We start from the raw sequence: 19998 nt of genomic DNA, 5'->3' as shown, positions 1-19998 counted from the left end.
TCTCTAGAACATCAATATTTAGGGACTGCTGTAAAAGGATTGTGATGTGTTTGTATGGAGGTAGAAACAGTTGTTTTAGGCATGCATTTATTAAGCAGTTTTATGGGGTTTGGCATGCTCACAAAGTTAGATCGCCACACATATGGTTAATAACTAGAAAATGTGACATTTTTGGGGGCGGTGTCATTTCTTTTACCTGCTGGTGCCACTACATTTTTGTTAGGTCTTCATTGAGATCTCTCTTCTCACTTTCAACTGGTTATTAATGTTGTCTCCAAATTTTTAATCATTGATATTCATTGCAACTTGACAGGGTAAATTTTATTTTTTTAGTATTTGTTTGTGTAGTTTCATTGATTTGTGGATCCTGTATCTACATGAGTGTTAGTTGGGTACTCACTTTTACCCCTGGGTTATTGCTTACAGTAGCCCACTGAGGTAACGGATTAAAGCATCCGAGCCTACCCCGCTATAAAAGAGACTCCAATATATTGATGTATATATACGTGAGTGCCTTGTTTTGCCATAAAGTATATGTATATTTATACCCTGTACCCCTAAACTACTGTAACTACTTATTTTAACAGTTCACTGCCTAATTTAATAGTTCAAACAAAATTATACCTTAAATTATCATACTAAAAGAATTTAATATAATTTCAAACAAGAATACGCCCCAAACCATCATCCCAAAACACCCAAAGTCATCTTAGATTAAACCTCCTAAAACTGTTACTCTTAAGTATGTACACCCCTAAAATGCTTATAACAATGATTTACTAGTTTTAAAATATTAATATCTATAAAATATTTAATACAAATTAAATGAATCCTTAATACAAATTAAATAAATGTCATACAGACAGAAGTGTGACAACTAGTCAAGTTAGTCGTTTTTTCACATATTATTGAAGTCGTTTCATTTCCTTTTTGCTACTGTATAAATTATATTTATGTAAACAAACAGTACCCGTAAAATAAGATAAAAGCCGTATTATTAACCTGTGAAGTGTCACTGACAGCATATCTCGGTCGGCCGCATCCTATATCACAATGCCTTCAATGGAGTAACACATCCTACTTCTTTCAAGGATGGTGCGGTACTGAATTCAGTCCGAAATGCTCTTCCCTCTTATACAAATTGTAGGAATGTCAGTTGGTAACACTATGAACTAAATTAGCAATAAGTGGCAACTTTTTTGTGAGGGGAAAGACAGTCTGACAAGAGGACAACAACCTCCGCCTCCCGCTACGCTTCTGGCGTTCATTGGTAAACAACTGATTTTACTTATAGAACTTACCTGGTAGTTACATATAGCTGTCGTCTCTGACGTCACGGCAGAATTTTAAATTTCGCGCCAGCGCTATAAACACCTAGGTGATCCCTCTACCAGCGCCCTCTATAGGTAACAAGGAACGGTCTCGTTTTTTGGTTGAATTTTTTGTCTGCAAGTTATACCTAAGTATTTCTTTGTGGTTTTTTGCTAGCTAGCGCTTTGCAATTTGTGGTTGAAATTAATTCATTGTACAATATGTCTGATTCTGGTTCTCAGTATAGATATTGTGCTTTAGGCTGTAGGACTCGATTGCCTAAAGTGACTATCGACCCCATTCAGTTTGCTCTTCGTGTAGGGGTAAATTTTGTAATTCAGAGAATACATGTGAGGAATGTATGCATCTAACAACGGATGAATGGTCAGCCTTAGAGAAATATCTACGAAAGTTAGAAAAGGACAGAGTTAGGAAGGCTTCGCAGAGGTCATCATCTGCTAAGTCTGTAGGGCAGGTAATTCAATCTGTTAACCCCTCTCCTATTAACTCTCCTTTGTCCGACCCTGTTGATCCCAATCCTATCACCGTGTCAGAGTTAAAAGTCCAGATGGACACTAAATTTTCAGCAGTGCTTTCGGCCATCCAGACGATGGGCCAAGCCATTGAAAAGTTGGCTCCTCGAAGTGAAGTGTTAGTGGAGGAGGTGTCTGTTCGGCCCACTCGTTCTCCCAGGTCTAGACCTCTGTCGGACTCCCCTGGTTCAGGGAGAGGGCATGTCGAAAGCCGAAAGGAGGCGAGTGGGGCTTGCTCCCGAACAGTCACCCCCTCAAGTATTCCTGTTGTGCAATCCCAGGATGCTTCCGCACGCCATAGAAAAGGCGCTGCTGGGGATGTGTCTTCTAGTGGTGCTGATTCTTTGACTCCTCCTCGAAGTGGGCGCTTCAAACATTCTTCTCGCCCTCTCAAGAGGTCTCACGCCGTCTCTCCTGCAGCGATTCCTAAGAAAAGATCGTTGACGGATCCACAAGCGGGCTGTAGCTTCTGGGAGGATCCTGAAGCTTTTTCCTCCTCCTCTTCAGTGGATCCGCCCCTCGTTGGAAGGAACCTACGGCGTACCATTGCTAGTAATAAGCGTGGTTTCGTACCAGGAGTGCCTACATCTTGTCCAGCTTCATCGCAGATAGTGCCTCCTCCTACTACCGGTCAACAAGATCCCCGTTTTGTCGCTCAAGTTACGGACAAATTTGACGGATCTTATTCAGTTCTTTTGTGGCGCTCGTGCTGCTTGGGAGCACCTGTTGCGGAGGCGCTTCCTTTGAATGCGCCACAAGTCTTGCGCAAGAGCCTCCCACGCCGCATGCACCAGTGAAGAGGCTCAACCAGGCGCTTCAGCATTCTTCTCTGGCTCCAGATACGCCCACGTTCTGTTGGCGGCGCCACCTCAGCTTGGTGCGGCGCCACTTCAGCATGGCGCGGCGCCACTTCAGTATGGCGCGGCGCCACACCTGACGGATTCGGCGCCACATCGGCATGGTCGCAAGACTTTCGATTCCGTGCGACCTACGTTTCGTCAGGAAACAGTTCCTGCACACCAATTGTCTCCTGTGTCTTCTGAAGAAGAGGAAAATGATGAAGATGTAGAAATGGAAGAGGACATTCCAGGAATCAAGGAGAAATCTTCTGGTTATAAGAAGTTACTCAAGTTTTTCGTTGAGAACTTTGGGGACTCTTTTAAGCCTTCTACTCCGGCATCTCCCAGATCGCAGTTTAAGAGGGACAACGCCTCGGATCCAGCTCCTTTACACGCCTAGTTTTGCGATTTCGGCCAGGAAGGCTATCAAGAAGATTAATTCCTGGCTCTCAGACAAGAGAGAGCAAGGCAAGAGTATGTTTTGTCTTCCACCCTCCAGATTGGCTCATCGCAGCCGCATGTGGAGTGCGAGACTGGGAACGTTTTTCCTTGGGTGTGTCTGCCTCCGCTCAAGGGGACTTCTCCAGTCTCGTGGATTCAAATCGTCGCACAGCTCTTCAATCAGCGAAGATCTTCTTCACGCAGTCGGAGTTGGATCATCTTCTCAAGAGTATTTTTCGCTGTTGTGGAGGTCATCAGTTTCCTAGATTGGTCAGTGGCGGCTCTGGCTAGGAAAGTCAAAGAATTCGGACTTTCGGATGCGCAGTTGACGGATTTCACTTGATGTAGTCGACTGCATAGACAAGGGAGTATGCGATAGTGCCTTGGAGCTAACTTCGGTTTTTGCAGCCGGAGTTCTGAAGAAACGACAACTCTGGTGCTCTTTTTTGGCGAAGGGTGTTTCCCGCAGCCAGAGGTCTGCTCTCCTCTTTGCCCCTTTGTCGCAGGACCACTTGTTCCCGAAGGAATTAGTTCGAGAAACTGCTGAAGCTCTCACGCAAAAAGCAACACAGGACTTGTTGGCTCAGTCAGCAAAGAAACCGAAGAAGACTACTCCTGTAGCTACTTCCGCCAAAACTTCGGTGTTTTCAGACACTTCCAAGACGTTCAAGGGCAAGTCTGCTTCTCGGCCCTTTTCCAAGTTCCGTGGGAAAGGGAAATCCTCTACTAGACCTTCCAATTTTCAACAGAAGAAATGAGTGTGCTGTCCTCCACATAGCAGTAGGTGCCAGACTCCAGTCGTTCTCGGAGGCCTGGCAAAAGGTCACTCAAGATCCTTGGACACTTACAGGTGATTCGGGGAAGGTACTCCATCCCATTCCAACAAAAGCCCCGTTGTCGGACGCTCCAGTTGCTTTTCAAGCGTACTCCAACGACTCTCAGAAGTTTTGTGCCCTTCGAGAAGAAGTAGAAGCACTACTAAGGAAACGAGCCATCGAATTAGTGCCGACCCCATGCTCTCCGGGGTTTTACAACCGCCTCTTTTTAGTTTCGAAGGCGTCGGGAGGTTGGAGGCCAGTTCTAGACGTGAGCGCATTGAGCGTTTTGTAAAAAGACGAAATTTTCGATGGAGACGACAGAGTCGGTGTTGGCATCTCTTCAACCAGGCGACTGGATGGTCTCGATAGACCTCCAGGATGCGTGCTTCCATGTTCCAATCCATCAGGAATCAAGGAAGTTCCTGAGGTTTGTTTTCCAAGGCAAAATATTCCAGTTCAGAGCTCTTTGTTTTGGACTGTCAACTGCACCTCAGGTGTTTACAAGAGTTCTGTCAACGGTGGCGAAGAATCTTCACTTGCAAGGAATAAGGATGTCAATGTATCTGGACGACTGGCTTATGAAAGCGCACTCTAAAGCCAAATGTGTGGAGGACCTAATAAAGACATTATCTCTGGCAAAGGAACTAGGTCTACTAGTCAATGTTCCGAAATCGTCCCTCTCACCATCACAACAGATGGTTTATTTGGGAGTGAAGATGGACTCTCTGACTTTTCGGGCTTCTCCATCAATACGGAGAGTAGAGTCTTGTCTAAGCATGATAGACGACTTTCTACATCGCGAGGTTTGCTCAGCCAACCAGTGGATGAGCTTGCTGGGGACTTTAGCCTCAATGGAGAAATTCGTAAAACTGGGGAGACTCAAGATGAGGCCTCTGCAGTTTTATCTACAAAGCCAATGGGCCATAAAACCCATCCGGATTCCTTTCTTTTCAAGATCTCAGATCGGATCAAGAGGGAGCTGGTCTGGTGGAATTCAGAGAGAAAGACTAGAGGAGGGAATTTCTCTTTATATCAGAACCCAGACCTCACACTCTTGTCAGGACGCTTCGGATCAGGGGTGGGAGTTACTTTAGACAACAAGGAATGTTGGGCCAGTGGCAGGAAGAACAGAAAGAACTGCACATAAATGTGAAAGAACTGAAAGCGGTACATGTAGCCTTGATGCAATTTCAACAAGAGGTAAAAGGCAAGGTAATTCTAGTTCAGTCGGACAACACGACAGCTCTTGCTTATATCAAAAAGCAGGGGGCACTCATTCCTTCTCCTGTATCAGACGACCAAGGAACTTTTAGAATGGTCGGAAGAGAACGAGGTCACGTTATTGACCAGGTTCATAAAAGGCGAGAGGAATGTAACAGCGGATCTCTTAAGCAGGAAGAATCAAGTCTTGCCCACGGAATGGACCCTACATCCGCAGGTTTGCAAACAGTTGTGGAATCTGTGGGGTTGTCCGCTAATAGACCTGTTTGCAACAGACAGAACAAAACGCCTCCCCGTATATTGCTCCCCAGATCCGGACGACAAGGCACTTTGGGTGGATGCAATGACAATGAGTTGGGATTGCCTGGAACTTTACGCTTTTCCACCTTTCAAAATTATCAGGAAGGTCCTGGAAAAGTTCAGGAACCACAAGAAAACCAAGATGACACTAATTGTTCCATTCTGGCCATCAAGGGAGTGGTTCCCGGATCTTCTCCTCCTCCTCGCAGATTTTCTGAGGATCCTCCCGTCGAGGAAAGATCAACTCAGACAGCCCCACTTCCTGAGGTTCCATCAGAACTTGTCCGCTCTCGGCTTGTCGCCTGCAGACTGTCGAGGACTCCTCAGGAAGAGAGGCTTTTCAAAGGAGGTTGCAAGCGCTATTGCGAGACCCAGAAGAAAGTCTTGGACGCAGTATACCAGGCAAGATGGAGTCAGTTTAGAGACTGGTGCAATAGACATGGAGTTTCGTCTTCTAAAACCTCTCTAAATCAAATAGCGAAGTTCTTGCTATCCCTTTATAAGGACAAAGGATTGTCTTTGAGCACAATTAAGGGGTATCGATCAATGCTTGCGTCGGTATTTAAGCACAGAGGTCTAGACATCTCAAACAATCTGGATCTAACGGATTTACTTAAGTCTTTTAATACCTCGAAGACGAAAGTTCCTAAACAAATAGCATGGAATTTGGACATCGTTCTTAAATGGATTTGTTCAGATCAATTCGAACCTTTGGCAAATGTCTCGTTGAGAAATTTGACCAAGAAAACTATTTTTCTAGTAGCACTCGCAACAGCCAGGAGGGTGAGTGAGGTTCAAGCCTTGGACAAAAATATTGGTTTCGCTCAAGGAAAAGCTGTATGTTCTTCCTCTCTTAGGTTCTTAGCGAAGAACGAAGATGCGTCCAGACCATGGCCTAGGTCTTTCAGCATTAAGAGCCTTTCAGATCTTGTGGGAGAAGGAGAACAAGAGAGATTGTTGTGCCCGGTGAGAGCCTTAAAGTTCTATATTCACCGAACAAAGGGAATCAGGGACTCTTCGGAGAACTTGTGGTGTTCTGTGAGAAACCCGACAAGACCACTTTCCAAGAATGCTCTTGCTTTCTTCTTAAGAGAAGTTATTTCGGAAGCCCATGGGAATTGTCAGGACTCAGACATGGGAATTCTGAAAGTGAGAGCACATGAGATAAGAGCTGTAGCTACATCTTTAGCTTTCAGGCACAATCTCTCAGTGCAAAAGATTGTGAATTCTACGTTTTGGCGATGTAAGTCGGTCTTCGCATCGCATTACTTGTCAGAATTGAAGACAGATTTTGACAATGGCAGTACCTTAGGGCCTTTAGTAGTTACTGACACGGTGGTGGGTGAGGGAGAAAGAGGGGCAATCCTATCCGACTAACATTTTCTCCTTGATGTTGGAAATTGAGTTTGGTTGTGTCGTCTGTAGGTACTATGTTTGATGGTTTAGGAGTACCTACAGTCTTTTTAATTTTGTGGTTGAAAGTTTTTAATTTTTAATATTATGGTGATAGAGGTGATCCCTTATTGTTAATTTGGTACTGCGCCCAGAGCAAGGGCATACTAAGTCTTGTCCGTCACGGTGTTGTCCTCTACGGCAAGTACTAACAGATTGTATCTGACACCCGGATCCTTTATATCCTGTCTATACAATCGAGGGATAAGCAGACTACAGAGGCAGTAACCGCTGAGTCAGCAATCCTTCAAGGTAAGGAACTAAAATTCATGTTTTGATTTCTAACAATGTATGTGGCTGACATGGTCCCACCTCCACTAAAAGGTGCCAATCAGCTATATGTAACTACCAGGTAAGTTCTATAAGTAAAAATGATATTTTTATGATAAAATAAGGTTTTACTTATACTTACCTGGTAGTTACATGAGTAAACCCACCCACCTCCCCTCTCATGTCACGTGGGCATAAAACTTAATGGGTTCTAGAACATTGTTGGGATAGTTCCTTGTTACCTATAGAGGGCGCTGGTAGAGGGATCACCTAGGTGTTTATAGCGCTAGCGCGAAATTTAAAATTCTGCCGTGACGTCAGAGACGACAGCTATATGTAACTACCAGGTAAGTATAAGTAAAACCTTATTTTATCCTAAAAATATCATTTTCTTTTTGTTTGATCCCATAATGAGCAATCTAAAGTGAAAGAAAAATCTTTTGCCTGAAGAGATATCATTACTCGTTGTAGAGAATGACGACTGTGATAAAAGGAAATAACAGCACCTTTTCCATAATCAGCACAAAAATTCTCTCTCTCTCTCTCTCTCTCTCTCTCTCTCTCTCTCTCTCTCTCTCTCTCTCTCTCTCTCTCTCTCTCTCTCTCTCTCTCTCTCTCTCTCTCTCTCTCTCTCTCTCTCTCTCTCTCTCTCTCTCTCTCTCTCTCTCTCTCTCTCTCTCTCTCAGATTCCACAAACTTTTGTTCAGATTCCACAAACTTTTGTTCTGGATAAGGGAAACCCATTGTTTACCCAAAAGTGTGAAATTTAGTGTTCAGGATAAAGGAAATCCTGTGGAGTTTTTTTAGAATTTTTTTTTTTGATGACAAAGTCATGGAGCACTTTGTAGCAGTAATGAACAGGTTTTCCATCCAGTTTCAAGATGAATGTATTGAAAGTTTGCCTACAGAATCAAGTGCACTAAAATGGTATGACACAAATGAATATGAAATGAAACAATTCATTAATCTACTGGCTCTATGTTTCAGGGAATGGTAATCGAAAGAATAATTTTTTCCCTTTAATGTTTCATGTTTATAATCTATAGGATATAAAATTGCAAAATAGATTCTTTCATCTTTTCTTATTCTACATTATTTATTGTCCTAATATCTGCATACAAAAATCAATATAAAAAAGAACACATAAAAAAGTATCAGGATTAGCATAGACCAAATTACCACTCTGTAAGCTAGAAAATGTGATGATACGAGAGGAGTGGCGAGATCTCTCATAAAGGACGCTTAACAGGTTAATATAAACTACAGGACAGTATATAGTACAGTACAGTGTTGTAAAGTGAAATTACAGTGTACTGTAAGCATAAATGTATTCATGTGTGGGTGATACGTTTTCTCCCTCACTCAAAGTCCCAGCATTCCTTTTGGCACCTGATTTGAAAAAGCAGTTCAGCATTTGATCTGGAGGCAGAAACCCTCAAATTGATATTTCCATTTCGCACTGTTATAGCCGGAAGTATGATATACCACGATCTGTTATCTCGGTGCGCTACTGTAAATGCTTTTGTTTTACATGAAAATTTCATGTTTCTTTGTTACTAAAAATGAAGTGATTACTGTATATATGCTGGGCATCTAGGAAGAAGGGACAAGGAAGGTTCAGGTCTCCCATTTAAAGGAACTGCCCTTGTGATTTGCTCTTGTTTGCAATAGAAGCATCTGTTTATAAGATGATACTTACCCTTAATGGAAATGAGTAGCCAGAGAACCCATGGCTGTGCTATGAAAGTTGTTTTGTCTCTCTTCAGGGAAAGGTCTCCTGTATAAATGAATCCCTTGTAATTAGCGCTTGTTTGTAGTAGAAGCATCTATTTATGAGGTGATACTTGCTCTTAATGGGAATGATCGGTTTGAGAACCCAAGGGTATACCATGAAAATTGTTGTGTCTCTTTTCAGAGAAAAGAGAAAGCATGATTTTATGGAAGTTTCTTGTGTTTGAGAGATTGTCCTCATATTCAGTTAACCAGTTCTCAGGTTTTAACAGGCAGCCCTGTGAGAATAAGAATTTGTAAGCAATAGTATGATTAAACTGCCTAATCATATTCTCTCCAGATTTTGGTAGACAGTACTTTTAACTTTTTATTGAGGCTTATTAGGAGACAGCGAGGGATTTCAGCAGTTTCAGTACCCCTTCTCATTAGGTCATGTGATAGCAAGGAGGTAATTCCCTTGTGAAGTGTTAGTAACTTATTGTTACTAGTGGCTTTCCTTCAAAAATTACCATAATTATAACAGAGGGTCAAGATGGCTAGCTTGACTTGAGCAACTATATAATCCAACCCAAAGGTTAGACAAATTGTCTTTGTTTAGCTTGCTTTGATAGGGTCCAGTGGTTTTACAAGCTACCCTTGGCTTAGCTGATGGCCCATCTAAAAGTGTTGCTTCCCCACACACACACACAAAATTATAAATACACATTGAATATCATTCATCATCATCATTTTCATCACCTCCAGTGTTGCATGACACCAAGGGCCTTTGTGAAATTCCTCCACTCTAGTTTTTCTTTTGTTTTATATCTCTCTCAAATCTCGACTTCTCTCAAGCCCTCCTTCTCACAGTTCACATCCAAGTAAGTCTGGGTCTTCCAACTCTTCTGGAATCCACTAAAGCCCAGCTGACACTGTCATGTAACTATTCTGTGAGGGGTTGTTTGAAGAACATGTTCAAGTCATTTCTGTCTCCCTTTCATCACTATCTCCTATACATACAGAACTTCCATAATTTCCCATATGGTATATTTATAACGTATCCTGCCACCTTACTTCCAGTATTCTTCTTAAAACTTTATTCTTAGATACAAAATCTTTTATGGTATAGTTTCATTGTCACACCTTGATTGATATATGTTGCAATACAGATTATAGGAGATTTATGTATAATATTACTTTCATATGCAGTTTCAGTCTGTTTGATCATCAAAAATGATTCACCCTGCCCATTGTTTGATTTCCCTTTTTAGTCTTTCACTAAATTCAAGAGGTTCTTTACTGGATATCATAAATATTTGAATGATTCAGGTTCATTAATTCTTTCTGTTTGATGTTATCCCTTTATCCTCATTACCTATGTTTTTTGTAGATTGTAAGTTCCATTTCCCTAAATATATGATGAATCCTAATAAGAAAGCTTTGGAAATCATATGGTATGTTGCTGATGAGAACAGTATTGTTGATAAATTTTCTGTCTCAGTCTAAACTGTCTCTCCCTTTCTCAACCACTTTTTTTTATGAAATCTGTAAGAAGCAAAAACAGCAAAGGTGAAATAATATTCCCTTGTAACACCCTTTTATGTACTTGAGATTCACTTGACAAGATGTCTATCTACATTAACTTGTATCTGCTCCATTCATGAGTAATATCAGTTTCCCTTACCTATTTTGTGGGAATGGCATGGTGATGGAAGACCTTCCATGATTTTCATCTGTGGACACTATGAAATTCTTTTTCATTTCCATGACCTCATCATCTGAGTTTGCTTATAGCAGCTCTTACGGGCCTCCTTTGTAGCTTCCTCATTTACTGTTATAAGCAGCAAAGGAATGAGAGCTGATTCTTGATGTATGCCAAAACTTATCTCAAATTCTTCTGATAAACCTGTCAATATCTTCACTCAAGATCTAGTGTTATGTGGTAGAGTAACATCACTAGCTGAGTGAGTCTTTCTGGTACCCTCTGCTTTCATAATGCCCGTTTAATTTTTGTCTCAGTACTCTATCAGATGTATGTGAAGGTCTGCAGATATGTGTTATAATCTCTTCCTATTTGCATGGTTCATAAGAACAAGGCTACTTTAGGAATAGTTATGTTGCTACTTTAGGAATTTATACATTGCTTTCGCCTATTAAGTACGGGTATTCTTGTGGTGGTGCATTGTTCCCTAGTGCTTAGCTGTATTCTGCGAGTTTGTACGATCACTGTATGTAAAATAGTGATTTGTATGTGAATGTATTTAAATCAACAATCTACAAGGATTCGAAATTCTCTAGTAATGATGTGGAGATGTTATGTATTTTATAGTTACTGTTCAATATTTTCTTAGGGTCTGTTCAGGTGAGCCTCTTTGCCGTTTTGTAAGGTAATTAGAACTCTCCATACTGTGCTGCACACTGTTATTATTATTATGGATCTCTTCTTTCTGTATTTCCCTTTGCTTCCTCTTACTTCTTCCCAATGAACACCATATTCTTTGGAAGCTTGAATTTCAAGTCAGTAGCCCCTGTGGACTTGTTCCACATGAATAGGTTTCATATACTGAATAATAATATACTGTAATAATAATAATCATACATATTTTCATTCTAATTCTCAGACTGTATGAGTGTCAGAGTTTTAAGTAATTGGTATATGATAGGAAAAATGTTCCAAAGTGTGAGCTGTGTTGCTGCCCCCGCCTTCCCCCCAACCCCGAACCCCCCCAAAAGAAATATAATACTAACTAGTAAAAGCATTTGAATTTATTTCTATCAAATATTTGTCTGTTCAGTGCTGTATACTTAATTACATGGGATTAGTAAATATCACTTTGCTGTTAGAGTGTTACTGGTAATAAATTCTGTTCGTGTCATTGGTAATAAATGGCAGATGGGGTATCTTGCAAAAAACTAGGTAGACGTCTCCCTATATTTTTTGTAAGGTATGGAAGATTATACAGTATAGTACTTTATTGCATGTATAAGAGGATGAACTGAAGAAATGCTTCTGCAGTTCTAAAATATCTCTCATTATGGTTTAGATTTATACATATACACTGAGGTCCTATTGAATTCAGTAGATATGGTAAAGAAAATTCCTTGTTATTTCAGAAGGCACTAGTCAGTAACCTATTTCCTTAACACATCTGTCATCTAATTTAACAATGATAACTGATGGTGATGAGATGACTAAATTGTTGCAAATAGCTGTAGGGATTTTAAGCAGATTAAGTAGAATTGAATGATTACAAGTGGTTCTGAAAGCAAATAATCTCAGTGATTTTATTTTTAAGAAACAGAATTACATAAATATAGCAGCTTCTGAACAGTGTTCAAAAAGTATACTAGTTCATCTGTTGTCACCCTGGACAACGGTGGTCAGAAACAAATAAGGCATTTGGTTACTATTGGTCTTAAAATATTTAAGGCAGTTGCCTTGACATGGCTTTTTTTCTAAATCTCTTAGGAGAGGAAGATTACTCTTTCATTTAATGGTCAGGCCTCAAGTTTTTTCAGTTCTGCTTTTTTTTTTTTTATCACTGTACTGCATTGTAACTGTGCATGCATGTCAGTACAAGGTTGATGTTTTGTTGTCACATAAGTGCATTCTCTTGCAGTCTTGTGTGTTGATGGCTCGAGGACTTATGAGGAGAATTGCATCTGGCAGGGTTAGCTCTTGGGTCTTTTTGGAATTCCATTTTGCAAGTTTAATATGAACAGATCACAGTTTTATTTTTAAGGAAGCTTCCTTAGTCCCTGCTTGTTGATAGCTGTAGTGTTTTATTTCCTTTTAAATGTTCTGTCTGTCCTATGATGGTGTCGTAACATGTAAATTAGTATTAAAAGATTCAGTGTGGAATTACATGTAAATACTTGATGTAGTCTCCATATATATGAGTCATGAGTACAGTAATTGAAAGTCTGTTATATACCTTGTAATTAGACATTGCAAATGCTTCTCCGACTTTTCATGATTTTTGTATTGTGAATTTTAAAATTAATTAAATTTTATTTTATCTCATTAGGTTTATGGAGTGTACTTCTGATTCAAATTTAAATGATGTTACCCCTAATACAATAGAACTAATTGAACTTACAATTTTCAGTTTTTTGGTATTGTTTGCCAAATTTGCATGTTCTGATGTGGTGCTGATCCTCATAGTTATGTAGTTATGTTTACTAACTGCAATTAATCCTATTTTTTGAGAATGAAAATTTGAGTGATTTATTCCCTACCTGGTGATTAATTTGCTATATTTTGGAAGAAATGCCATGAAAATATTTTTGAACCAAATATATTGCTTTGGTTTCAGTGTAGTATTCCTTTCAGTAACTACTTGTAACTGTTGTAACAGACTTTACTGAGAGAACAAAATTGACTCATGAATGAAGGGCGAGCCTCATGTAGATTTTCTTCACCACTAAACAGTTTCTCTTTGTAGTGTGATTTCTCAAGAGAAAAGTAAAACAAAAGTGATTGCAACATTCATCCATTAATTTCTGAATCAAAGATGAATGCCATCTACAGAAAACTTACTTTATCAACTCCGTATACTTGCACAGAATAGTCATGAAGAGCACTATAAACACACACACACACACACACACACACCCACCCTTTGTTTTGCAGACACTCATTTGTTGCTGGATAGTAAGACTTCCTTTTTATCACCTCTCCTATCTCATCTAGCCAAAGCATTGTTGGTTTTTGTCTTTCACCCTTCCAGATATTCCAGGTTACACGTTTTATCCAATCTGTTGTTCACCTTGATCTGACCTCCATGAAACAGTCTAATCCATGTTGATACTTAAACTTTATCCCATTTTTTGCACATTTCAACATTTCTCACCACTTATGCTACACAGACAGTTCATATCAGCATTGCCTGCTTATTCTCTTGTTTGTTCACATTGAACCTCCATATTTCACCTCTGTAAAGGAGGGTAGATCTTTAGGAGATTTCTTTATACCTTCATGTGCTCACCTATTATGTGCCTTCATTTGTTCACATATTATGGGACCTACCACTTCTTTTATTCTTCTTTTCTGTGTTATATTTACTCCCAGCCTCTTCCATTCTTATACTATCTAAACTGAACTTTGTTTCTTTATCTTCCTGGCTCCCTTTAACCCTCATTGCTTTACTTTTGCTAACACATTGTTTGCTTCCAACTCTTTCTTACAAAATTTTAAGTCACCAACTATATCTTCAGCAAATGTTATCCACTCTGCAGTTTATTCACAACCATCTTTCTATCCCACAACCTAGCCCACTCATCTGTTGTTTCTCTTACTTTTCTCCTTATTCCTTCTCTAAAAACATGAGGCAGCCATGAAAACATAACCTCCTCTTGTTTTAGACCTACTTGGACACCATACCAGTCACCTTCTTTACTCAGCTATTCTACCCCACAGACATTGAAAAAATCTATTTGCAAAGAAATTAGTATTTAATAGAATGGACCCTTCAGCTAGGGATAAATAGACTTTTAAAGATAAAATACAACTTTTGATGTTCAAGGTATCAAGAGGATTATTGATCATATCAAAACTGATAATCAGTTAGTTTCATATAAGTAACCTACCAAGTAATTACATAGCTTTAGTTTCCAACTCGCAGGGCAGCCTTTTATTTGAAAATCGCGGTAGCATTTTGATAGTTTAGAGTAGGTGACAAGCCCCAACACTAATGGGAGGATTAGAAACGACTTGGCAGATAACCTCATTCTGTTTCTGTCAGTTCACGAGTCAGCATCGCGGCTTGCTGCAGCTTTTTCATTGGGCTTTTGATTATTCTTGCTGGAATTTGGTGAAGTATTGTCGCTTTTGTGTAGCCTTCAAGCTTTTATTAGCTTTTGTCAGCATTCTATACTCAGTTTTTTTACAGGAGCACATTTGCACTGTTCATAGAGGGTGCCCTTTTAGGCTTGGAAAAAGTTTCCTGCTAGCTGATTGGTTGCAAATATTTTGTCTGAATAGCATCATTGTTTTCAAATAATTACCAAGTAATGTGGTATCAAGAGCATTTACTAACCTAAATTTCTCCCTCAGATATATGTTTTGTCAATAAATAATGTTAAATAAAAAAGAGATAATAAAAAGTATTGTGATGGTAAGTCTAAATCCCAATAACAACACCGCCTTGAAGTCAGCGACAGGAGCTTGCTTTCGGATCGGCTGCATAATTTTTTACTTTTCACATATTTTAACACCAATTGGGATAAACTACACTAAGCATAAGAAAAACATGTTATTATTATAAACTTTCTTTGAATACAGAATCTAAAAGCATGATTAATAAAACTCGCTATTAGTAGAAAACTTCCGGGAGGTAAAGGAACAGCCTGTGGCATTAGATAAAATTTAGATAAAATTACCTAGATAAGTAGGGCCTAGTTATTCATATGGTATCCACATGCCAGCAAATGTTGTGGCAGGGAAAACTTTTCAGATACATATCATCTTTTATAGGCTTTTGTGCTGGAAAGCCTTTTTATATCATTATGATAAATATGATGATAAATATGAAGGCAGCTATTTTTTTTCTTTACATAATAATAATGTACTTCCCTTTATTTCTTGCACAGATTTCAAACTAGGCTGCTTCTGTCTGTGTGTCTTACACCATTTTGACAGTTGCAATAAGATTTGTAACTCTTTCCAGTAAGAGTAACAGTAAACATAGCTGAAGCTTGATATAAAGATTAAGCTAGGTATATGTGAGCCTATGATGTAAGTCCGTATAAAAAAGTTTACTAATTTTATGCGTAAAAGTATAGATTCTATTAATAGCACTTTTTCGGTTTGAGGATACTGGTGTTCCTCGGTGCATAAAATCATAATTAAGAATTCATAATTTCACCGAGTTGATTACAGCGTGATACCCTCCCTTCCATCCCGCCTGGTATTTGACAGTAGCGCATATAGCCAGCTAATCATAAAATTTATATGTGTATCATTTTCTACTCAGTCATATTCTTTACTTCTCAGAATATCCGCAGAAGCTTCGTGTTAACCTTATATGTGTCCTGAACAGGGGCAAAATAGAAAAAAGTTTTCTTATCTCGCATTGTCTGCTGTAACTTACCGCGAAGTAGTGATGTTATTCTCCGAAATATATTTTTATTAGCGTGCACCACAAAAGAAGTTTAGAAAACTTTTTGTTACCAGACCTGTACGTGGTAATCTAACCGCGTAACACTGATTTCTTAATTTCTAATCAGGAAAAAGCTGCGATGACATAAATCAGGAAAATGCTACAATGACAATCACCTGTGATAGTTTTCCTGCCAGGCTGCTACGACTGTTCCTTTACCTCCTGAAGTTTCATAGTAATTTATCCCGGTTGGTGTTAAAATATGTGAAAAGTAAAAAAATTATGCAGCGTGCATCCGAAAACAAGCTCCTATGCGTTGACTTCAGCGGAGTGTTATTAAATTTAGACTTACCATCACAATACTTTATTATCTCTTTATTTATTAACATTATTTATTGACAAAACTTATATCTGAGGGAGAAATTTAGGTTAGTAAATAAGTTTACGATTCACATTACTTAGTAATTATTTGAAAACAATGATACTATTAGGACAAAATATTTGCAACTTAATCAGCTAGCAGAAACTTTTCCGAGCTAAAAGGACAACCCTGTGAGTCAGTGCAAATGTGCCTCGGTAAAAAAAACAGAGTTTAGCTTTTTGCCATAGATTATCTCTGATTCGAGTGCATCTAGTTTCTGCTATTGTACTGTTGGCCCAGCGTTCGACTCTTCGTCCGGCCAATGAAGAATTAGAGGAATTTATTTCTGATGATAGAAATTCATTTCTCATCATAATGTGGTTCGGATTCCACAATAAGCTGTAGGTCCCGTTGCTAGGTAACCAATTGGTTCTTAGCCGCGTAAAATAGTCTAATCCTTGGGGCCAGCCCTAGGACAGCTGTTAATCAGCTCAGTGGTCTGGTTAAACTAAGATATACTTAATTTTAAACTTCGCTATTGTAGGTATGGTTGTAAAACTATACTGACTAAGTCATCGTATGATTCACATACTATTTGCAGTAAATGTGGAGGGCAGGTATGTACTAAGGAGAATACTTTTGATGAGTATAAGGATTGGGGTGAGAGAAAGTGGAAGATTCTTGAATTTTACCGTAATAAGCTTGAAAGGGATAGGAAGAGAAAGGATGCCTATAGGGCCAAGAGTAGAGATTCTGTTAGTCTAGATTCTACCCCTAAGCCTATTCCTTCTTCCCCTATTCCTGCAAGTTCTCCTGTACCCAGCCCTCCTACTATCAGTCCACTTACTCCCATGCCTGGCTCCCATGCTTCCGACCCCGATGCCATTGCCAGTCTTGAATCCAGGTTCAATAAGAAAATAAACCTGGTAGTGCATACTGTATCTTAGTTAGGGGCATCCCTGAAAGTCCTAATGGACAAAGTGTTTCAAGAAAAAGTGTCTAGTGATCATAAAGTGTCTAGTGATAGTGTAGTGCAAGTGGAGGAGGTGGCTACTCATCCCGCTGGTTCTCCTAGACGAAGGTACCTGTCCCGCTCCCCTCAACCTGGAAGAAGACATAACCAGAAGTCCAAGGGAGGGAGGCCGGTGGGGTTTGCCCACGGGTAGTTGCCTCCTCAGTTGAGCCTGTTGCTCGAACCCAGGTTTCGACAGACAGCTGTTGGGAAGGCATCTCTCTGAATGTGCGTCATTTGTTGTCAAATTCGGAAGATTCCGATTATGACAGCAGGTGCCGCATGCGCTTTCTTGATTCATCCCGGCCATTGAAGAGGCATGTGGACAGCGTTGGCCGCTCTTCTCCACTGCCCATTAAGTGGTACAAGGAGGCGCCTTGCAATCCACAGCCTTCCTGCAGCTATGCTGTGGATCCCTCTGTCTGTGCCTTGGCCTGACTTCGTACTTACTCATAGGATAGTCCGGAGACATTCTCTCCTGAACGTCCATCTGTTGAGCACCCTCTTTTGGATTACAAGTGCCCAAAGGACCATCTAAGCGCCCATCTCCAGCACCAGCTCCCGAGCGCCCGGCACCAACTCCTAAGCACCCAGCGCCAATTCTTCATCACCTGTCTACTGCTCCTGAGTGCCAAGCGCCCACTTTGGATCAAGATGAGCCTTCTTTGGCGCCTATGAGGCAACAGTTATCTGAAATTATGAGCTTACTCAAGAAAGCTCCTGCCTCCAAGACAGCTCATGATTTGTGCCTGTCTCCAATCACTTCTGAAGAAGAAGTGGGGTTAACCCAAGACCCTGCTTCTCCATCAGCTTATGCAGCTCATCTTCGTTACCTGTTGCTGAGCTTTCCTTCATTTTTTGCTCCAGCTGCCCCAGTCTCTCCTGCATCAACTTTCCTAATGAGGAACCTCCCAGGTGATAACTCCAGGCTCCCTAGGATGGTTCTTTCCTCGTCATCTAAGAAGGCGCTCAAAGAAATTGGAGACTGGCTTTCTGCTAAGAGAGAGCAAGGTAGGGCTTCTTTCGCCCTTCCTCCCTCATGTCTGATTACAAGGAGATACCCTGTACCTGTCATACACCACTGGGAAAGCTCCTTTGGGAGTCACTGCCTCCTCCCAGGGGGACTTCTCTGGTCTCATTGACTCTTCTCATCACTCGGCCTTCACTTCGGCGAAGATAATGTTCTTGTCACCAAAGCTGGACACCTGGTTAAGAACCTCTTCAAGGTGTTCAAGGTCTTCAGTTTCCTAGACTGGACGGTTGGATCCCCTGCCAAAAAAAATCGAAGACTACAAGGACTTGGATGAGAACTTCGCATCGGATTGGTTAGGAGTTCTGTCATGTGGAGACAAAGCCATCAGGGATGACTTCTTGGCACTTGCAGCCATTTTCTTTGGGGTTCTGAAGAAGAGAGAACACAGTCTCAGAAGTCAGAGCTATTATTTTCACCTTTAGATTGTCTTCACCTTATCCTTCAGACATTAGTGAGGGAAATCACTTCAGACCTCCAGAAGAAGTCCACTCAGACCTCTTGCACAGTCCTCCCAAATGCCCCAGGATTAATCGTCTTTTATTAAGTAAGGCAGTTGTCTCAATCTTCAGCAGCATCCCTTTTGTGGAACCAAACTCAAGTTGCAAACCAGATCCTGCTTCAATGTCCGGTTCTCAGCCAGAGCCATCAAGAGGAGCTCTTCCAAGGCTTTGCCTAAGAAATGAAGAAGAAGTCCTTTATGCCCCATAGGAGCCAGACTTCTCCATTTTTAGGAGAAGCAGAGCCACAGAGGGGCAGAACAGTGGATCGTCAAGGTTCTGAAGGAGGGCTACTCTATCCCCTTCATGGAGAACCCTCCTTTGATCACTTCTCCCTTTGTCTTGACGGCCTACTCAAAAGACTCGGAGAAGCACTCAGTCCTTTTGAGGGAGGTATCCTCTCTCCTTCTAAAGAGAGTCTTAGAAGAAGTCGGGGACATCTGCACAGCGGGCTTCTACAATCATCTGTTTGTAGTGCCCAAATCATCGGGGGTTGGAGACCAGTCCTCGATGTAAGCGCCCTGAGTCTTCATAAGGAAGACGAAGTTCAAGATGGAGACAAAACAGTCAGTCTTGTCATCCATTCACCCAGGCATTTGGATGATAACATTGGGTATGCAGGACGCATACTTCCACATCCCCATCCATCTGGACTCCAGGAAGTATCTCAGGTTCATCTTTCAGAGCAAAGTCTATCAGTTTCGGGCTCTTTGCTTTGGTCTTTCTACAGTACCTCAGGTGTTTACTCCAGTTCTTGCCCCTCTCGCAAATGACTTCATCTGATCGGCATCAACATCAGTCTTTACCTGGGCAACTGGCTTCTTTGATCCCCTTCGAAGAAGTGCACGAAGGACTTGCAGACCAGTCTTCTTACTCTGGAACCAGGCATACTCATAAACCTCCAAAAGTCCCATTTAGCCCCACCACAAGAGATCCTCTGTTTGAGGATGAATTTCAATTCTCTGACTTTTCGGGTTTTTCCGTCCCCCAAGTGAATCGCCAACTGCCTCCAGATGATCCGCAATTTTCTCACCCTCTCATCTTGTTCGGCCCATCAATGGATGAGCCTAGTAGGGACTCTAGCATCCATCGAGACGTTC

At 40.8% G+C, this 19998-nt stretch overlaps 1 protein-coding gene across 1 annotated transcript in view; it reads left to right on the top strand.

Moving 5' to 3' along the window:
* Positions 1–19998, top strand: part of LOC136835783 (serine-rich adhesin for platelets-like) — a 212365-nt gene that overhangs the window by 27208 nt on the left and 165159 nt on the right. Inside the window, 1 exon segment of the mRNA XM_067099639.1 lies at positions 12516–12566. Within this exon segment, the coding sequence (XP_066955740.1) occupies positions 12516–12566 (51 nt within the window).

This window comes from Macrobrachium rosenbergii, chromosome 55 (assembly GCF_040412425.1).
Source record: "Macrobrachium rosenbergii isolate ZJJX-2024 chromosome 55, ASM4041242v1, whole genome shotgun sequence".
Lineage (NCBI taxonomy): Eukaryota > Metazoa > Arthropoda > Malacostraca > Decapoda > Palaemonidae > Macrobrachium > Macrobrachium rosenbergii.
The sequence above is the reverse complement of the archived record's forward strand: the minus strand, read 5'-3'. Positions and strand labels throughout refer to the sequence as shown.